Consider the following 17,513-nt stretch of genomic DNA (forward strand, 5'->3'; position numbering starts at 1 on the left):
TAATTATTCTCTAATTGTTCAATGGTTTAAAAGATATTCTTGCTAGATTGTTGGAGCTTCAACTAAAAGTTCTCATATATATAGAGAGAGAAAGAGATCCAAATTGTCAAACAAAGGTTTTTACCACGGTCAATCGGAAAATTTCACTACACCAAAAACGAACTCTAGGGGTAATATATAAATGATAATAGTTTTGTTGTCACTAAATATGTTCTTTTAGAGAACAATAACACTATTTGTAAATATCTCTAAATGCTATAGCGATATTGGATCCAATCACAATTAATTAATATCAATAAAACTTTAACACTCTTTATTAATATTGTGTATATTTATTGTCACTAAAAATTATTTTTGTGTTAATAAGTTTTTGCTATAAAACATAAATTTCTCACTTCATTCCACAAGACGTATCTATTATATTGTCCTATAGTTGCCCACTAGAACCATGAATCCATGATATAATCCAAATACGCAATTCGTCTTCAAGTACTCAAATATCTAAGGAAAATTAGAGAATTCTCAAATTCATTTTGTGTATAACTTTTAGATCGTAACGTCTGAAATATAATTTTCTACTTTTGAGCATAAGAATTTGAATTTTGAAAACTTTTTAGTGAAATTGATTTTCTCCATAGTGGACGTGTCACATATCAAATATTGTGAAATTATTTATTTTCATTAAATTTGCCTACTATTTGCAGTTGCGTTCCTCATGACATATATAGAAGCATTTCTCATCCGTCAGCTACCCAAACACAATTATTTTGTCCCTTCCATAGATATGTCATGAATTTTTTCAAAAAACTCAAATTGTGTGAATATTATTTCATGATGTTAGTGAAAAATTACAATATAACAGAATTACAAGATTACAATTGAAAAATAAAAATGAAGAAATAAATCTCTTCAGGCTGAGGCGCAGATATCTCGCTCTCTTTAAGGAGATTCAAGCCCACTGCAGCAAATGTTTTACACCGGTCCAGCAGTAGTCCTCTTGACTTGTCCCCTCCAGGATACAATAGCCTTCGCAAAGTATAACTCAACTACTCTGGACAAGAGTTGAGTCCAAAGCTCCACAAAAAAGAACACCTCCCTTCAACTAATAAAAACTCTCTTTTTGACAAACTTTATGCACTATATTTTTCTTGTGTTTTGTGTATCTCAAACCAAATGAAGACCACCACTATTTATAGTTGGGGATGTCTTCCTAGCAATGAATAGGAAGATAATGGGGATGGTAAATAGTGAAGATAAATGACTAGGAGCGGGGTTTTACCCTGTGCGAACCAAAGGGTAGCGGATGCGGGTTTCCCTTGTCATCAAAAAAAGATAAATGATCTAGAGGTTACATATGTTACATAGATTACAAAGAATAATGGAGGAATAAAGAGTGAGATAATCAAGATTGAATATGGAGAAATAATGGCCATAGTAGACCACTACTCATTCTGCCAAGAAACCCGACGAACAAGTACCATTACACATTCACTAAACGTTTGAAACTTGATAATAAAGATGACATCAAAAGTCATCAACTGCATGCCAAACGGTAGTAACGCAAATAATGTGTTATTAGCCGGAAAGCAAATGGCATTTGCATAAGTATAATAATATTAAAATGTATAATATTATTAAAATGCCACAACACATAATTTGACGGACTCAATAATTTATAGAATCAAAAACGTGTATCACTTGGATTAAGCATTAAAAAATATTCATAAAACTAGATTTTTCAAACGTCTGTACTGTTTATTAATATTGGATTCAATGTACTTTTTCTGAAATAATTTTTTATTCTGATTCTTTGAATGTTCAACAGAGGGGTTTTATGTGTTTTTGTTGAAGTAGAGATGAAAGTCATGCATTTAAATATACTTTCGTGTAAAATTATGCATTTTTTTTTGGATTATTTCTACATTCAATGAATGAAGGTATCATAGATTGAAAACAGAATTATCAATAAAATAATCAAACATATCGAGAAAATTAGTAAAAAAAATTCTTTAGCAATTACCTTATAACATATTGAGAAGATTAATAAAGAAAAAAGTTTTTTTCGAATTTTGATGCTATTTCCATTAAGTGAGAATTGATATTTGTTCTTCTATGTGAATAATTGAGATTTCCACCAAGCACGCCATTTAACCTCTATGACGTATGAGTGTCAATAATTAATATTATATCAGTTTTAGAAAATATATAATTAATATTAATATTCTCATCCGTCAGCTACCCAAATACAATTATTTTGGCCCTTCCATAGATATTTCTTGAATTTTTTCAAAAAACTCAAATTGTGTGAATTTTATTTCATGATTTGACGGACTCAAAATAATTTATAGAATCAAAAAAGTGTATCACTTGGATTGATCATTAAAAAATTATTCGTAAAACTAGATTTTTCAAACGCCTGTACTGTTTATTAATATTGGATTTAATATACTTTTTCTGAAATAAATTTTGATTATGATTCTTTGAATGTTCAGGTCGGGAGGGATTTTATGTATTTTTTGTCGAAGTAGAGATGAAAATTAGGGGTATACATGACCGGGTTGGTTCGGATTTTTCAAATATCAAATCAAATCATTTGTGTAAAAATTTTAAATTTATAAACCAAACCAAACTAATAAAATTCAGATTTTTTCGGGTTTTTCAACCTCGGGTTGGTTCGGGTTTTTCAAATACCAAACCAAACCATTGTGTCGAATTTTTAAATTTATAAATCAAACCAAACTAATAAACCTCGAGTTTTTTCAAAGTTTTGGATTTTTTCGGTAAAGTTTGCATATAAATATATAATTAACTTGTGCTCCAAATATTTCTTTAGTCCAACCAAAATACAATTATCTAAGGTGTTTCTTAAAAAAATAACACAAAATATGGTATTAGTACTGATGACACAAAAATATTCAATAAAAAATAATAATGAAATCATCATATAAAATAAATATTGCAAAGTCAATTTAAAAGTACTAAATCATGCTAAAATAAGTTTAATAAGTATTAGTTACATTACTAAATATTTAAGGAAAATTAAAATTAGATTATGTATTTTAATTGTCTAAAACAATGTAAAACTAAAGAACAAATATTCAATATTATTGTCATTCTTAGTGTTGAATTGATTTTCTTTTTGCATTAGTATTAATTTGATTTTGATTTAAGTTTTATTATAATTATCAACATCTATGAACTATAATCTTTATTGGACCATTCCGAATTCTAAGTTTTAAACTAGAAATAATATATTAAAAGATAAAAGCTATGAAATAGTATAAGAAATATTTTAAAATTATATCAAAGTAAATATTTTTTTGTATAAAATAAAATTTTAAAATTACATATATAATGTCGGGTTGTTTTTTTTTAGTTAAAATCAAACCAACCCAAATATAGTCGGGTTTTTTTTCCCAATGCCAAACCAAGTCAAACCAAACCACTAGTCTAGTTTTTTTTCGGGTTGACTCAGTTTGCGGTTTGGTTCGGTTTTCGATTCGATTTTGTACACCCCTAATGAAAATCATGCATTTAAATATACTTTCGTGTAAGATTATGCAAGTTCTTTTTTAAAAATAAATTATTGCTACATTCAATGAAGGGAAAAATGTCTGAAATATATTCGAACTTTGACCGAAATTGCTGTAACAATATCGAACTTTGAAAATGACTTTTTACCCCATGCATTATTTAATAGTGTATTTTAAAGGTACATGCTCACGTGGATATCATAAATATTGCATCATTATAAATAGTAATGTGTCCACGTGGCACATATATACCTTTAAAATACATTATTAAATAGTGCAGGGGTAAAAGGTCCTCCATAAGTTTGGTATCGTAACAACAATTTCGATCAAAGTTAGAGTACTTTAATAAAAAAAATTATTTAGCAACCTAACGTATTGAGAAGATTAGTAAAGAAAAAAATTCTTTGAATTTTCATGTTATTTGCATTAAGTGAGAATTGATCCTTGTTCTTCTGTGTAAATAATTGAGATTTCCACCGAGCACACCATTCAACCTCTATGACGTGTGTGTGTCAATAATTAGTATTAATACAGTTTTAGAAAATATGTATATAAAATAACATCTTTTTAAAAAAACAAAGAGTTGAGTAGTGAGTACTATCAAAAACACATCTAAACTATTTCTTTATTTTGAATTTCATACCTAATCTATTGAGATTGTGAATTTCATGCCTAAACTATCGCTCTTTTTTTTTTTTTTTTAACCTTCCCTTGGAGCTCCGACCCCTTTTTGCTCCTTTGGTGACTCGAACTCACAACCTTCGGGTTGAAAGTGAGGGGTGCTTATCACTCATTAATGGTTAAAACGCTTCATATGAGTGCCTCCCTACGCAAATAGCTAGGGAGATTTTGTTTGACTACCGAAGTATGATTAAGATATTGACATTACATATATGGAGTAGGCTGAAATCTGTTATTTGACCAACAAGAAGTAATAGCAAAATCATACGCAATTGATTATGATTTGCTTCTTTTTATTTTTGGTTAATATATGATTAGATTCTACTTAATACGTGTTGACATCCAATTTTGATCCTTCACAATATAATTAATTTCCGAGCTTCTTCAATTTCTAACGATTTAAAATAATTAGTTTTATAAAATTTCCAAAAAATAATAATATAGTTTGCAAGTCATTTTAAATAGTTTGTCATTTTTTATAATTTTTAGATAATATATATGCTCTATATAATTATATATAATTAGTATATTTTATAAATATTCAAAAAAAAATCATCTCAAATTTTTTTTATTTTTATTGAATTAGTTAGTTTAAAATTATGGTTATAATTTTAAATTATCTAGTTTATAGTTAAATTAATTATTTTATTTTGTTAAGATTAAGAAGCTCATAAATTAATTGTATTAATTCTTAACTAAGTTTGGCTATGTTTTTAAAATTCCAATTGACTATAATTTAAATTCGTATGGTCAAACCTTAAATTTGATTCCCAACCACAATTTAGTTTGGAAAAACTACCTAGTTAGACATACTTTAGTACCATATATACTTAATTTACCTCTAGTTTAAAAAAATTACGCACAATACCACTTTTATTTTTTATACCATATAGCTTAAAATATTTAATTAGATACACAAATCTCTTATATATGATATTAAATAATTATCTTAAAATTTAAACTCATTAATTAATGGTAAATTATCAATTCAAAAAGTTTTTCTCTCACTTCGATCTGTTGCTCCCTCCCCAAATCCCATTACCTTCCGATCTCTCACCCCCAGCCCACCCCCCACGATCTTCAAACACTTTCACCATCTCCCTTTCTTTCTTAAATCTCTCAATTCCATGTCCCTAATTCAAAACTAAATCTTGATAATTACAAGTATACAAAGATGTAAATTACTTTTTTTTCATTATTCTAATGTATCTTGGTTTTACATCTTATTTATGTATCTGAAATAGAGTTCATATTTCTCTAAAGTTCTATTGTATAAACTTTTACAAATTAGGCTATGAGATACATGTATCATTAGTGGCGAGATACATGTATCTAACAGTTTTTAAGACTGAGACTGAGATACATATTGATACATGTATCTGAGATAAAATTCATATTTCTCTGAAGTTCGATTGTATAAACTTTTAAAAATTAAGCTACGAGATACATGCTCGAGATACATATAGCATTACAAAGGGCAATAGAGAACCTTTCTGGTTGATGCATATGACAAGGAATTTGGTTGTTCAGCCGAGATCAATATCAAAGGTGAAAACTACATGATTCTTTGTACTAATTTCATTCTATTCAGTTCCGTTATTATAATTAGACTATTTTAAATTGCACCTCAACCTGCCAATGTATTCCCCTTTATATGTGTTTTAAAAAGTTGGTGTAGGATTCAGACGGATACAAAGGAAGGAACCGATGAAGAAGATGAAGAGTATAATAACAAAATTATTTGGATTTATGATTTCGTTATTTTAGGAAAACTTGTTAGAGTTAATACTCAAGATCCTGTAAATCTGTTGGGTTGTTAATTAGTCAACAATCAATCCTTTAATAAAGGAAATAAGTTACACCCCTTTAATTCAAATTGATAAATTATTTATCTTAGCTTTAAAAACTGTTGGATACTTGTATCTCTGCCCTTAATGATACATGTATCTCGAGGTCAAAATGTGGTATAAAAAGTAATATTACAAACTATTGGGAATTATAATAATTAGGATCTAAATTAGTGGGATTTATGTAAGATGCCCATTTAGTTTTATCCTAAACCCACTTCTTTAAGACCAAGTTTTGGGCATGTTGTTATCCAACAGCCCATTAATGCCTCTTCCACCAAACACATCAGCCCAATCAACAAATACTAATCAGCAACCCACTCCGATTTCCATATACCCACAATAACCCAACACATTCCTTTTTATAGCAACAATACTCACATACGTACAACCCACAATACACACATACAATACCAATACACGACCCCTGAATCTTCTTCTTCCTTCACGAAATCAGACAACCCCACCTCGTTCTTCTTATTCCAGACGCAACTCAGAAATTCCAACAAATCTGGAAATCTCGTCCAACTAGCCTGTAGAACCCATAACCCTAGCAACCTAATCGATCAAATCATCCCATCCCCTTTCCCCCTTTTCAGGGATTTCCAATCATCTTCCACCGTTTTACTTTGAAAAGAGGGAAGGAATTCAATGTTTTGGATTTATCCAACGGATTCCCCTCCCTCCATGACCCCCAACTTCCCCTATAAATAATCTTTTTGCATTCAAGTGATAGAAGGAGTTTGGAAATTGGATTTTGAACGATTTTGAGTTTGGTTTTGAATCAATAGTCACTTTTTTGCTTAAAATTTTTATATCTAGTCTTTTGATACTAAGTTCCGAGAAGATCGCCGCTCGGATTTTCTTAGTTTGCCCTTAGTATTCGAAGAGAGTGGTGGAATCGCTCTTCTTGTCGTCCTAGTTCGTTGCCCCGAAAAGTTAATATCTATTTCCCTTTGCTAAGTTCTTTTTCATCTCGTGTTATTGTTGTTTTGAAATTTTCAATTTTTGTGAGCATGTTGCCGCTGCTTATTTTCCGATTTCCTTGATAAGGATACAAAGTTATGGTTTTAACATTTGAATATGGCTAAGTGTTACTCTTCTTGCTGATGAAATACGTTGTGTTATTGATCTTTTTTAAGCTATTTTTTTATATCAAATTGATCTTGTTCTTTCTTGATCTACTGTTGACGTCTGCTAATTGGTCGTTTGGGTTTGGAGTCGACGCTTTAATTGTTAAGGCATGAAATGTGTCTTTTGTGTTTGATTTATGCCTAGAACTGTTTGATTAAGCTTGATTTTTTCTTCTAGATTTCAGTGTTTAATAGCATGTTTCCATGATCTATGCACTTCTAGGTGATAATTGTTAAAATGTCCTTTTTGTTGTTAGTTTGGTTGTGTGATTACTCTTTTGGTATTCCAAACCTAGCAGCTAGTAGATTTAAGTTCGAAGTTTCAGGAAAATTTCAGTTTGGTTGGAATTGTTTTTACTGTTAAAATAGTCATCCACATAGGTTTAAGATCTCATGATTAATTAATATGGCAAATCATATGCGGTGTAAATGACATTTGTATGCTAACGGTTTAGCTTTCTCTGTTTCTTGATCTCTTTGTTGCTGCACTGTTTTGAATAACATTTTAGAGCGCTTTCCATGAGTTGTTGCCTACTTCTTAAGGTTCAAATTTTCTTGACTATCTATATCGCGTTTTTGAATCCAACGATACTCTTTTGAGCTAGCGAACTGCATCTGTTTATCTGCCCATTTGTTTTTAAAAGAAAAACTTTTTTGTTTTGCTCTTCTGTAATGTGTTTTCTCTAATAGTATTTGGGAGTCATTTGTTGTGTATTAATTGTTTTCTCTGACTTGTTGCATTGTCCTTTCTAGTTTACAAATATGTTAGTAATGTTTGTAGGTTTCCATGTTAGTTCCCCTTAATTAAATTTTCATCAAAAGAATTTGTTCATTATAGTCATTTGTAATTAAGTTATGATTGGTTATGATCACTGCAATGCATATTGCAACTTACCATGTTAATTCATTATTTAAATGGTCATTGTGTTATCTAGTGTCATTTCTTTAAAGCTTCATGCTTGTCCTTGTATGATTTCTTTAGCATATCCTTTTTCCCTATTCGTTTTGGTTGGGCCGCATGCTAATTTTTGCCATTTTTTTGCATGTGATTTGTCCGAGTTCACCAATGAACGAAGATCTTCTTCCCCTCGCCTTTCGAGAGGGCCATAAAGGCCCGAATCCTTTCTTATCGTGTCAACCCCGCTCATCCGGATACAATAAGACAAAGGGAAGCTAAAAACAAGTCGAAATGAAGCTGTTACAGGTCCCAGAGACCCAACATGCTGCTGGAAATTTATTCGAAAGCCCAAGAAATGGGTTGTATATACATCAGTATACACTCATTATACAACAAATTACAGGTCAAAAATGCGAAAATAAAGAGATGAGGTGAAATACAGGTGTTCGGAAGCAGGAAATACACTGAAAAAGCTGATATACATGCCGATATACACTGATATACAGCCGATGTATAGAAATACGAGAATTTGGTTAAGACCAAAATTTCCAGTGAAATTGGCCCAAAAGGAGACCCAAATTCAATTTCTCTGTTCATCTTTAATTATTTAATTGTGATTATTTATTGTTTGATTGTTTAACTCTAACTTTATAATTTTTAATTAACTTAATTAGATTCCCCAAAAGACAAGTTATTTTCTTTGTGTTGGTTTGCTTTGAATATTTTTTTGGGTTAAGGTCATTTATTTTATTAATTAAATATTGGTCAAATTTTACATCCTCAATTAAGTTAAATCGTTTGTTCTCGAAAAATGTGTTATTTAACGCTTCTTCACACATTTTTGCTCATTCTAAAATTATTTTTAAGTTAAGTATTTTTCTTCAATAAACTTTAAAAAATTGCTTTCTTTACTTTGTCACTTTTTCTCAAAAAGTTAGTAAAAAACTGTTTTTATTCTTCAACTAATTTAAAATGAGGTTCATGCTTAAACTAACCAATTTGGTTTAAATTATTTTTTTTTAAAAAAAAATTAAATTTTTTTTAGTCAAGTAAGTCCTAATTAATCTAGTTTTATTAATATTCTAATCACTTGTATTTCGAGTCAAATGTTACATTTTGGACCCCTTTCTCTAAAAAATAAAAAATGAAATAAAATGCGTCATTTATTTGACTATTTTTCTCAAAATTAACCAAATATTGTAAGTTATTATTTTTATGTTAAATCATTATTTTCTTTAAAATAGTCAAATATATTTTAGTCAAGTTGCAGGTCAACCACATGTTAGCGGGCACTTCGAATGCTTAAACCCTTCTCGAAGTGTAAATTGAACCCCGAACCCTCTATGGTATTTTCAAATGATTTTTTTTTCTGTTTAAATTTTTGAAAATGATAAGTTTTCTTAATTTCTTTAAAAAATTAAGTGGCGACTCTTTTCTAAGTATTTTTCTTTAAATGTTTTATACTTAGAACATTTCAAAAAGTGATTTTGCTAAAGATAGTTAAATTACGGCACAACAATACGTACTTATCTCAACATATTCATCAATGTTTATATAACTAGGGGAGACAATTTCTGCCCATATTAATGAAATGAGTCCATTTTATTCATATTTAATGATTGGGATCACTCATATTTTAATTGGGTAAATATGAGCTTCAATCTATTTTAAGAGTCTCTACAAATATGGTCAAAATGGGTAAAATATGGTATCCATATTGACCCATAATAGATCACTGAGTTTTCACTTCCACTCAAAATTCTTAATTGTGCTAAAAAATAAAAATAAAAATATTAATTTTTAAAAATTTAATTAATTTTCAAACTTAATTGAAAAAACATATTTATTTTTTTTGTTTTTGAAAAACAAAAAAAATTTAGGGGTCGGTTGGTGGAAGGTGGGGAGTGTCCGGGGGAGGCAGCAATTTTTTTATTTTTGAAAAAAACATATATTTTTTTTGTTTTTGGAAAACTAAAAAAAAAATTAGGGGTAGGTTGGTGGAATGTGGGAGGGGCGGGGGGTGAGGGGAGGGGGTAATTTTATTTTTATTTTTGGGGTCGGTTGGTGGAAGGTGGGAGGGGGTAAATAGATGTCATGAAGTCCCAGTTCACTTAGTCAAGGAAATATGGGGAGGTTTTTAAATGGGTTAGAACCATTTTATCCAAATCATATTTGATCAAATCTTTATTTACTCATATTCTATTTGGGTGGATTGTAATCCAAACAATATTTGCTCAATTCATATTCAATCTATCTAAATCCGATCCAATCCAACCATTTGCCACCCTATATATAACTCGCTGATCACACCTTAAGTTATAACACAAAAACATTAATTTGACACCATATATTCAAAATGGCACTTTCATACAACTTCGTCACATTTTTGATAGTTTTTCTACTATCAATCATTATCACGTTAACTAGCGTGAAAAGAGACCTTAGACAATATTTGCTCGAAAACACTAAAAAAAGGCGGTGTGTTTATCTGCTTTAAGGGCGGATCCTTGATTCAAAGGCGCAAAATCTTGAAGGTCTTGCAACTATCTCAATAGACTTATCACAAAAGAAGGCAAAATTCACTCATGCATGATCTTGTTAGTACTTTGCTTAAACAGGCAACAGATCCAAATTTAAAAATACGGTACTCTTCGTGTTTGGAGAATAATTATAATGACACTATTAATGATCTTGGCGAATTGCCAAGTTTTTTGAAGTCTAAGGATTATTCATGCTTCGGATGGTCCTTCTACGTGTGATGACAATTTTTCAGGACCACCCTCTGAATCACCTGAACTAAAATGCTAGTGACAATCTTCAAGGACTTATTAGTATTATTTTAGTTATTAGCAATCAATTGAAAGAAATGTTGCATGCATAGCAATTTATATATTTGTACGAGATATTGTAATCGATTTAAAAATGTGAAAGTTATTAAATTATAAATTTATGTTTTCCTTCTCTAGTTTAGTCCAAGCATGAGCTACATTGTTTTAATGAAGAAAAATTGTATAAAATAGCAAATTATTAATTCAAATTAAATGCTATAACCACAATTTGATTTAATTGTAACCTGTAGCAAACTGTTGTCATTCGCCTCTCTCCCCGAAATTCTCGCTCGCCACTCTCGTTTTCTCGCTGGCAGTCTCTCACTTGCCTCTCTCACTTTTATACAAACTCAAATGTATAAAATGCGTTGTGTTTGTATAAAGTGAGAAAAAACTGTATATATACATATGTCTGTGTTCGCCTCTCTCCCTAGAAAATCTCACTCGCCTCTCTCACTTTATAGAAACACAAATGTATAAATTACGTTTGTGTTTGTATAAAACGAGAGAAAATTGTATGTACAAATACAAATATATATATATACTAAGTACTCCTTCAGTTTCAAAATACTTAAACTATTTATTTCAAAATACTTGTTATTTAATGTGAGAATTTTGAATTCCATGCCCATCTCCATGTTGATACATGCAGTGTGCTGTTCTTGAAAAATTTAACACAATTCTAATGAATTCTTCAGAAAATAGCACTTCTTTTCTAATTTGGTCTTTGTTCATTAGTTCCCACATCTCCTTTATCAATAAATTGATGTGTTTTCTTGCCTCTTCTTCGGAAGCACTCTTCTCATTCATGTAACATTGCATCGACTTTGGAACATCACCCCTATTTAATTCATACTAAATAACAAAAATAATGTTATTTTTAAAAAATATAAAAAACGAAACAAATAGAGTATCTAAATTAAGTTATATATTTTAAATCAATAATAATTAAGAACATACCGATGATGTCCCCAAATCATCAACTAAACGAATAATTGTTGCACATCGACGAATTATGTCTGGATATTTGTTTAAGTATTCCAATGTCTCAATGGTAATTGGATTGGAGACAAAGATAAGTGCATGGAGTAAAGCCAACGGAATTCCAACTGAAATCCATGCATTATCCATGTACTCTTGCAGCGTTGGTCTTATATCCATTGGGTACCATCTTGCTTCTTGTAAGTAAGCTTTGCATAAATCTGCATACTAATTAATAGTAACTTCTTTCAAATAATACTGCAAATACATAAATGGATTAAATAGTGTTTTAATTTGTGATTTGGGGGCAGGGGTCAATGTTGTATTGATTTCATCGGTTCAACTAAATCCAATTTTGTGTTACATAAAGTATATAATTGAATTCTGAATCCATAATTTCAATGTTGAATTGACCAAATTTAAATATTGGTCCTGCCTCGAAGTTTGCAAGTAAAATAAGGGATAGTAGTTTTACTTGTTTTGTGAGATAGGGCAGGACATTGATCCCTTGCTCTTTGAGAATATGATAGGCCATTTCATTGGTAGTATTCAAGAGTGAAAGGTAACATATTTTCATATAGTCTGGAAGTTGCACCATTGCTTTTACATCCCATCTGAATTTATATTACAAGTAATCAAAATTCCTCATCACAAACAAGCTGACTAGGACGACGATTAATTAATTAAGAAAATTAGTACTAAAAATGATTATGATTTTCATCAAAAGTTAATAACTAACCTTTCAACAGCATGAGTGAAGATTTCCAACTCATCAAGAGTGCCATAGATATCATAAATGTCATCTATGACTACTATTAGAGCTATGTTTTTTGTCAACATTCTTCGAAAGAAGCTGTGTTGAAGCTCAAATACTAATCCCACTGACCAAAAAAAGTCTTCCACCAATCTATCCCTTGAAAATGACAACTTTTCAGCCAAACATGTGCTCTTCCACCACCTTTACGTTACATGAAAATAAATATATGATGTACATGTAACTTTGTATACACATAAATTATAATACTATCAAATGATCTAAAAGATGTCTCACGTTGATAGAATTCTCAAATCTTGTTGGTGTGTTGCTTGAACAATGTTGAAGTCCAATTTAGCAAGCTCGAGCAAAAGAGGATTAGCATTTGGCATTCTCTCATAAATGCTTATATACCACTCTGTCTCTAATCTTGGCATCATCCAATGTCTTGGAATTTTCAAGGCATGTTGGACTAATTCCATCATTAGTATATCATTATCTTGATCTCCACCATAATTTTTTAGATGTGCCATTGTGAATCTTGTGGCATATTTCAAAGTGGTTTCAGTTTCCGTAGAGAGAAACGATGCTTCATATAATTCTAACAAACCTTTCGTGTCTTTACAAATACTCTGCTTCAGATTTCCATTCTCGTCCTTGAAATCGTCAAAGATATCTAGAACATGAAAAACATACATTGGTCAAATTTGAATAACAAATCCCAACTCATGATCGATATTACAATGGATTTGTTGTTGTTATGTACATACTACTAACCTTGTGAGATATGAAAACGATGTTGTCTTAAGAGCCTAAACTTCAAGGCTGTAGAGTACAATGAATCTCTTGTGGCTGTAGTACTAATTTGGTCATGTACGCTCCTCAATATTTGCATGATTTCATCCTTGAAGTGGTAACTCACTCCAAGTCTTTCTAAATTATCAATCAACTCCAACTTAGCATCTAATTCTTGTATTGATCCCTCAACAATCATCATCAAATTCTTCTTCATTTCCTTCTTCAATTTGTCAAACCGCTCCATATACTTATCTCCCTATACACACAACGCTAAAGTAAATTAATTATTATCTCAATGATACGACATAAATTAGAGTAACAAAAAATATATATACCGCGTAACGATTGTTAACGGACTGACAACAACAACAACAACAACAACAACATGCCCAGTGAAATCCCACTAGGTGGGGTCTGGGGAGGGTAGAGTGTACGCAGACCTTGCCACTACCTCGTTGAGGTAGAGAGGCTGTTTCCGAAAGACCCTCAGCTCAAGTACAACAAATCCAAGTAAAATGAAGAGGGAAATAGTGTATAAAGCATCAATAAAATAATGCGAGAAGTGAAACGCAGTAAACAACATAAGGCTATAGGTATCACAGACAAGAACTGCAAGTGCAAGGCTAGGACTACCACAAACGCTAACAACCCAAACACTCGCAAGGAAAGCCAACGCGCTAACCCTACTAACCTACAACCTTAATACGCGACCTCCACTCCTTCCTATCTAGAGTCATGTCCTCGGTAATGTGAAGCTGAGCCAAGTCCTGTCTAATCACCTCTCCCCAATACTTCTTAGGCCTACCTCTACCCCTCTGCGTACCCTCTACAACCAGCCCCTCACACCTCCTCACAGGGGGGTCTGCGCACCGTCTCTTCACATGTCCAAACTATCACAATCTCGCTTCCCTCAGTTTGTCCACCACAGAGGCCACTCTCACCTTCTCCCGGACAACCTCATTCCTAATCTTATCGCTCCTAGTGTGCCCACACATCCATCTCAACATCCTCATCTCCGCAACATGCATTTTTTGAACATGTAAGTTCTTGACTGGCCAACACTCCGCTCCATACAACAAGGCCGGTCTAACTACCACTCTGTAGAACTTACCTTTAAGTCTAGGTGGAATTTTCTTATCACACAAGACTCCAGAGGCAAGCCTCCATTTCATCCAAGCAACCCCAATGCGATGTGTGACATCATCGTCAATGTCACCACTTCCTTGGATTACAGACCCCAGATACTTAAAACTTTCTTTCTTAGGAATGATCTGTGTGGCAAGTCTCACTTCCACATCTGTCTCATCCAACGCATCACTGAATTTGCACCTTAAATATTCTGTTTTGGTCCTACTCAACCTGAACCCTTTGGACTCCAGTGTTTGTCTCCACACCTCCAACCTTGCATTAACTCTGTCCCGCGTCTCATCAATCAGTACTATGTCATCCACAAATAACATACACCAAGGGACCTTCTCCTGAATAGACCGCGTTAACGGACTGAATATATTGAAAATCCCACATAGTAGGTTAAACAAAGGTTTTTACCATGGTCAATCAAAAATTTCACTACACCAAAAACTATCTCTAGGGGTAATATATAAATGATAATAGTTTTGTTGTCACTAAATATGTTCTTTTAGAGAACATTAACGCTCTTTGTAAATATCTCTAAATGCTATAGCGATATTGGATCCAATCACAATTAATTAATATCGATAAGACTTTAACACTCTTTGTTAATATTGTGTAAATTTATTGTCGCTAAAAACTATTTTTGTGTTACTAAGTTTTTGCTATAAAACATAAATTTCTCACTTCATTCCCATTGAACGCTCACTAGGAAAATACATGATAAAAAATAAATTTCCACTTGAAATATTGTCAATAACCACAAGATTTTTTTTTGTTCTCATTGTCAGTTATAGTATCTGTGAAAATAGCCGCCAAACAAAAATAGCCAATTATTCAATTATAATAATACTCCGTCCGTCTCTATTTAGTTGTCCGTATTTCCTCTTTTAGTTGTCCATATTTAGTTGTTCATTTTGACAAATCAAGAAAGGACAATAAAAAAATTTCTATTATACCCTTATTTAAATAAAGTATGTCATAAATAAAGTAAATAAACTTATGAACTTTCCAGCATTGATTAGTTATCTTGAGTGAATTTATTTTGGAATTGTAAATTGTACTATAAAGGTAAAATTGTAACTTCACTATGCTAATCATTGTTGCCTTAATCTGTGTGTCATTTCTAAAGTGGACAACTAAATAGGGACGGAGAGAGTAATTATGTATTCACCGATAGTAACTAATATCCACCATGTAAGGTAGAAATAACAAATCAACATATATAGATGCTTAATTATACTTTGGTTTTAGAACTAATTAATTATACGGTACGTATCTATTATTTTGTCCTATAGTTGCCCACTAGAACCATGAATCCATGATATAATCCAAATACGCAATTCGTCTTTAAGTACTCAAATATCTAAGAAAAATTAGAAAATTTTTAAATTCATTTTGTGTATTACTTTTAGATCATAACGTCTGAAATATAATTTTCTACTTCTGAGGATAAGAATTTGAATTTTGACAACTTTTTAGTGAGATTGATTTTCTCAATAATGGACGTGTCACATATCAAATTTTGTGAAATCATATATAGTAGTATTTATTTTCATTAAATTTGCATACTATTTGCAGTTGCGTTCCTCATGACATATATAGAAGCATTTCTCATCCGCCAGCTACCCAAATACAATTATTTTGGCCCTTCCATAGATATTTCTTGAATTTTTTCAAAAAACTCGAATTTTTTGAATTTTATTCCATGATGTTAGTGAAAAATTACAATATAACAGAATTACAAGATTACAATTGAAAAATAAAAATGAAGAAATAAATATCTTCAGGCTGAAGCGCGGATATCTCAAATAAATATCTTCTGGTTTTACGACCTTGAATTAGGGTCTAATATACCCCTCAACTTTGCCATTTGGAGCCGATATGCTCCTCGTTATGAAAGTGGCTCATATATATCATTACCGTTATATAAACGGCTCACATATATCCTACCGTTATAAAATGAGCTCACGTATACCCTTCATTTAACGGAAGTGAAAAAATTAGTTTTAAATTTATATATTTGACTTTAATTTTTTTTTAAAATCATTAAGGGGTCTATATGATTCTTATAGCAAAGTTCAAGGTATATTTTAATCTTTTTCGTACATAAATTATTTTTGACTTCTTTGATTATCATTATTTGAGTTTCTTATTCTTATTTTATTTTTTTCTTTCATTCCTTAGTGTAAAGAAAAAAAAAATTGAACTATTATTTTGTCTATATTGTAATTTAATTTTTGTTTTTGAAGAAAAAATTTGGTCATCTATAATAAGTTTTACAAGAATATTAGTGAAATATAAATAAATTTGACCATCAAAATAATAAATCTAAATTAGTCATTGAAACAAAAAAAAGTTTTTTAAAAAAAGGTTTGAGGAGGATTAAAGAGAAAATGGTCTAAAACCCCCCCAACCTATACCCGCAATCCCAACTACACACTTCAACTTTACGGGTGTCCTATTACCCCCCTGAACTATTTAAAACTGTAATAATTGCACCCCTTAAAAGCCATAACCAGATCTATGTTGACCTGTGAACTTCAAGCGTTTTACAGGTGAAAATTCAATTAATTTTTTTTTCAATCTTTTTATAATTCCTTTCCACTTTTTCCTATATTCTTCCAATTTCTTCAAATCTCTAAGGTAACTTCTTCCCACAATTCTTTCAAATTCCTATGGAATTGTGAGGAACAAAGATGAATATTGATAGCGGGAGCATGTCAAGCGATATTCGAGTTTTGCTTGTCAGAGAACATTGAAAAATAATCTAAACATTCATGCTTCCGCTGCTTCGGATAATCCTTCTACATGTGATGAGAGTTTTTCAGGGCCACCCGCTGAATCACCTCAATTAAAAGATGCTAGTGATAAGGTTCAAGGACTTATTGGTATTATTCTGGGTATTAGCAATCAATTGAAAGGTTGA

At 31.2% G+C, this 17,513-nt stretch overlaps 1 protein-coding gene across 1 annotated transcript; it reads right to left on the minus strand.

Moving 5' to 3' along the window:
- Positions 1-11,517: 11,517 nt before the first annotated feature.
- On the minus strand, positions 11,518-14,977 carry LOC125824050 ((R)-linalool synthase TPS5, chloroplastic-like; the record flags this gene model as incomplete). Its single annotated transcript, XM_049503401.1, has 8 exons — positions 11,518-11,775; positions 11,881-12,129; positions 12,377-12,515; positions 12,641-12,859; positions 12,953-13,331; positions 13,433-13,709; positions 14,032-14,040; positions 14,942-14,977. Coding segments are annotated over 8 exons (1,566 nt in total), but the record flags the coding sequence as incomplete, so codon positions are not given.
- Between the last annotated feature and the right edge of the window lie 2,536 nt (positions 14,978-17,513).

Source organism: Solanum verrucosum, unplaced genomic scaffold (genome assembly GCF_900185275.1).
Source record: "Solanum verrucosum unplaced genomic scaffold, falcon-dt-bn FXZP01000088.1, whole genome shotgun sequence".
In the NCBI taxonomy this organism is placed as follows: domain Eukaryota; kingdom Viridiplantae; phylum Streptophyta; class Magnoliopsida; order Solanales; family Solanaceae; genus Solanum; species Solanum verrucosum.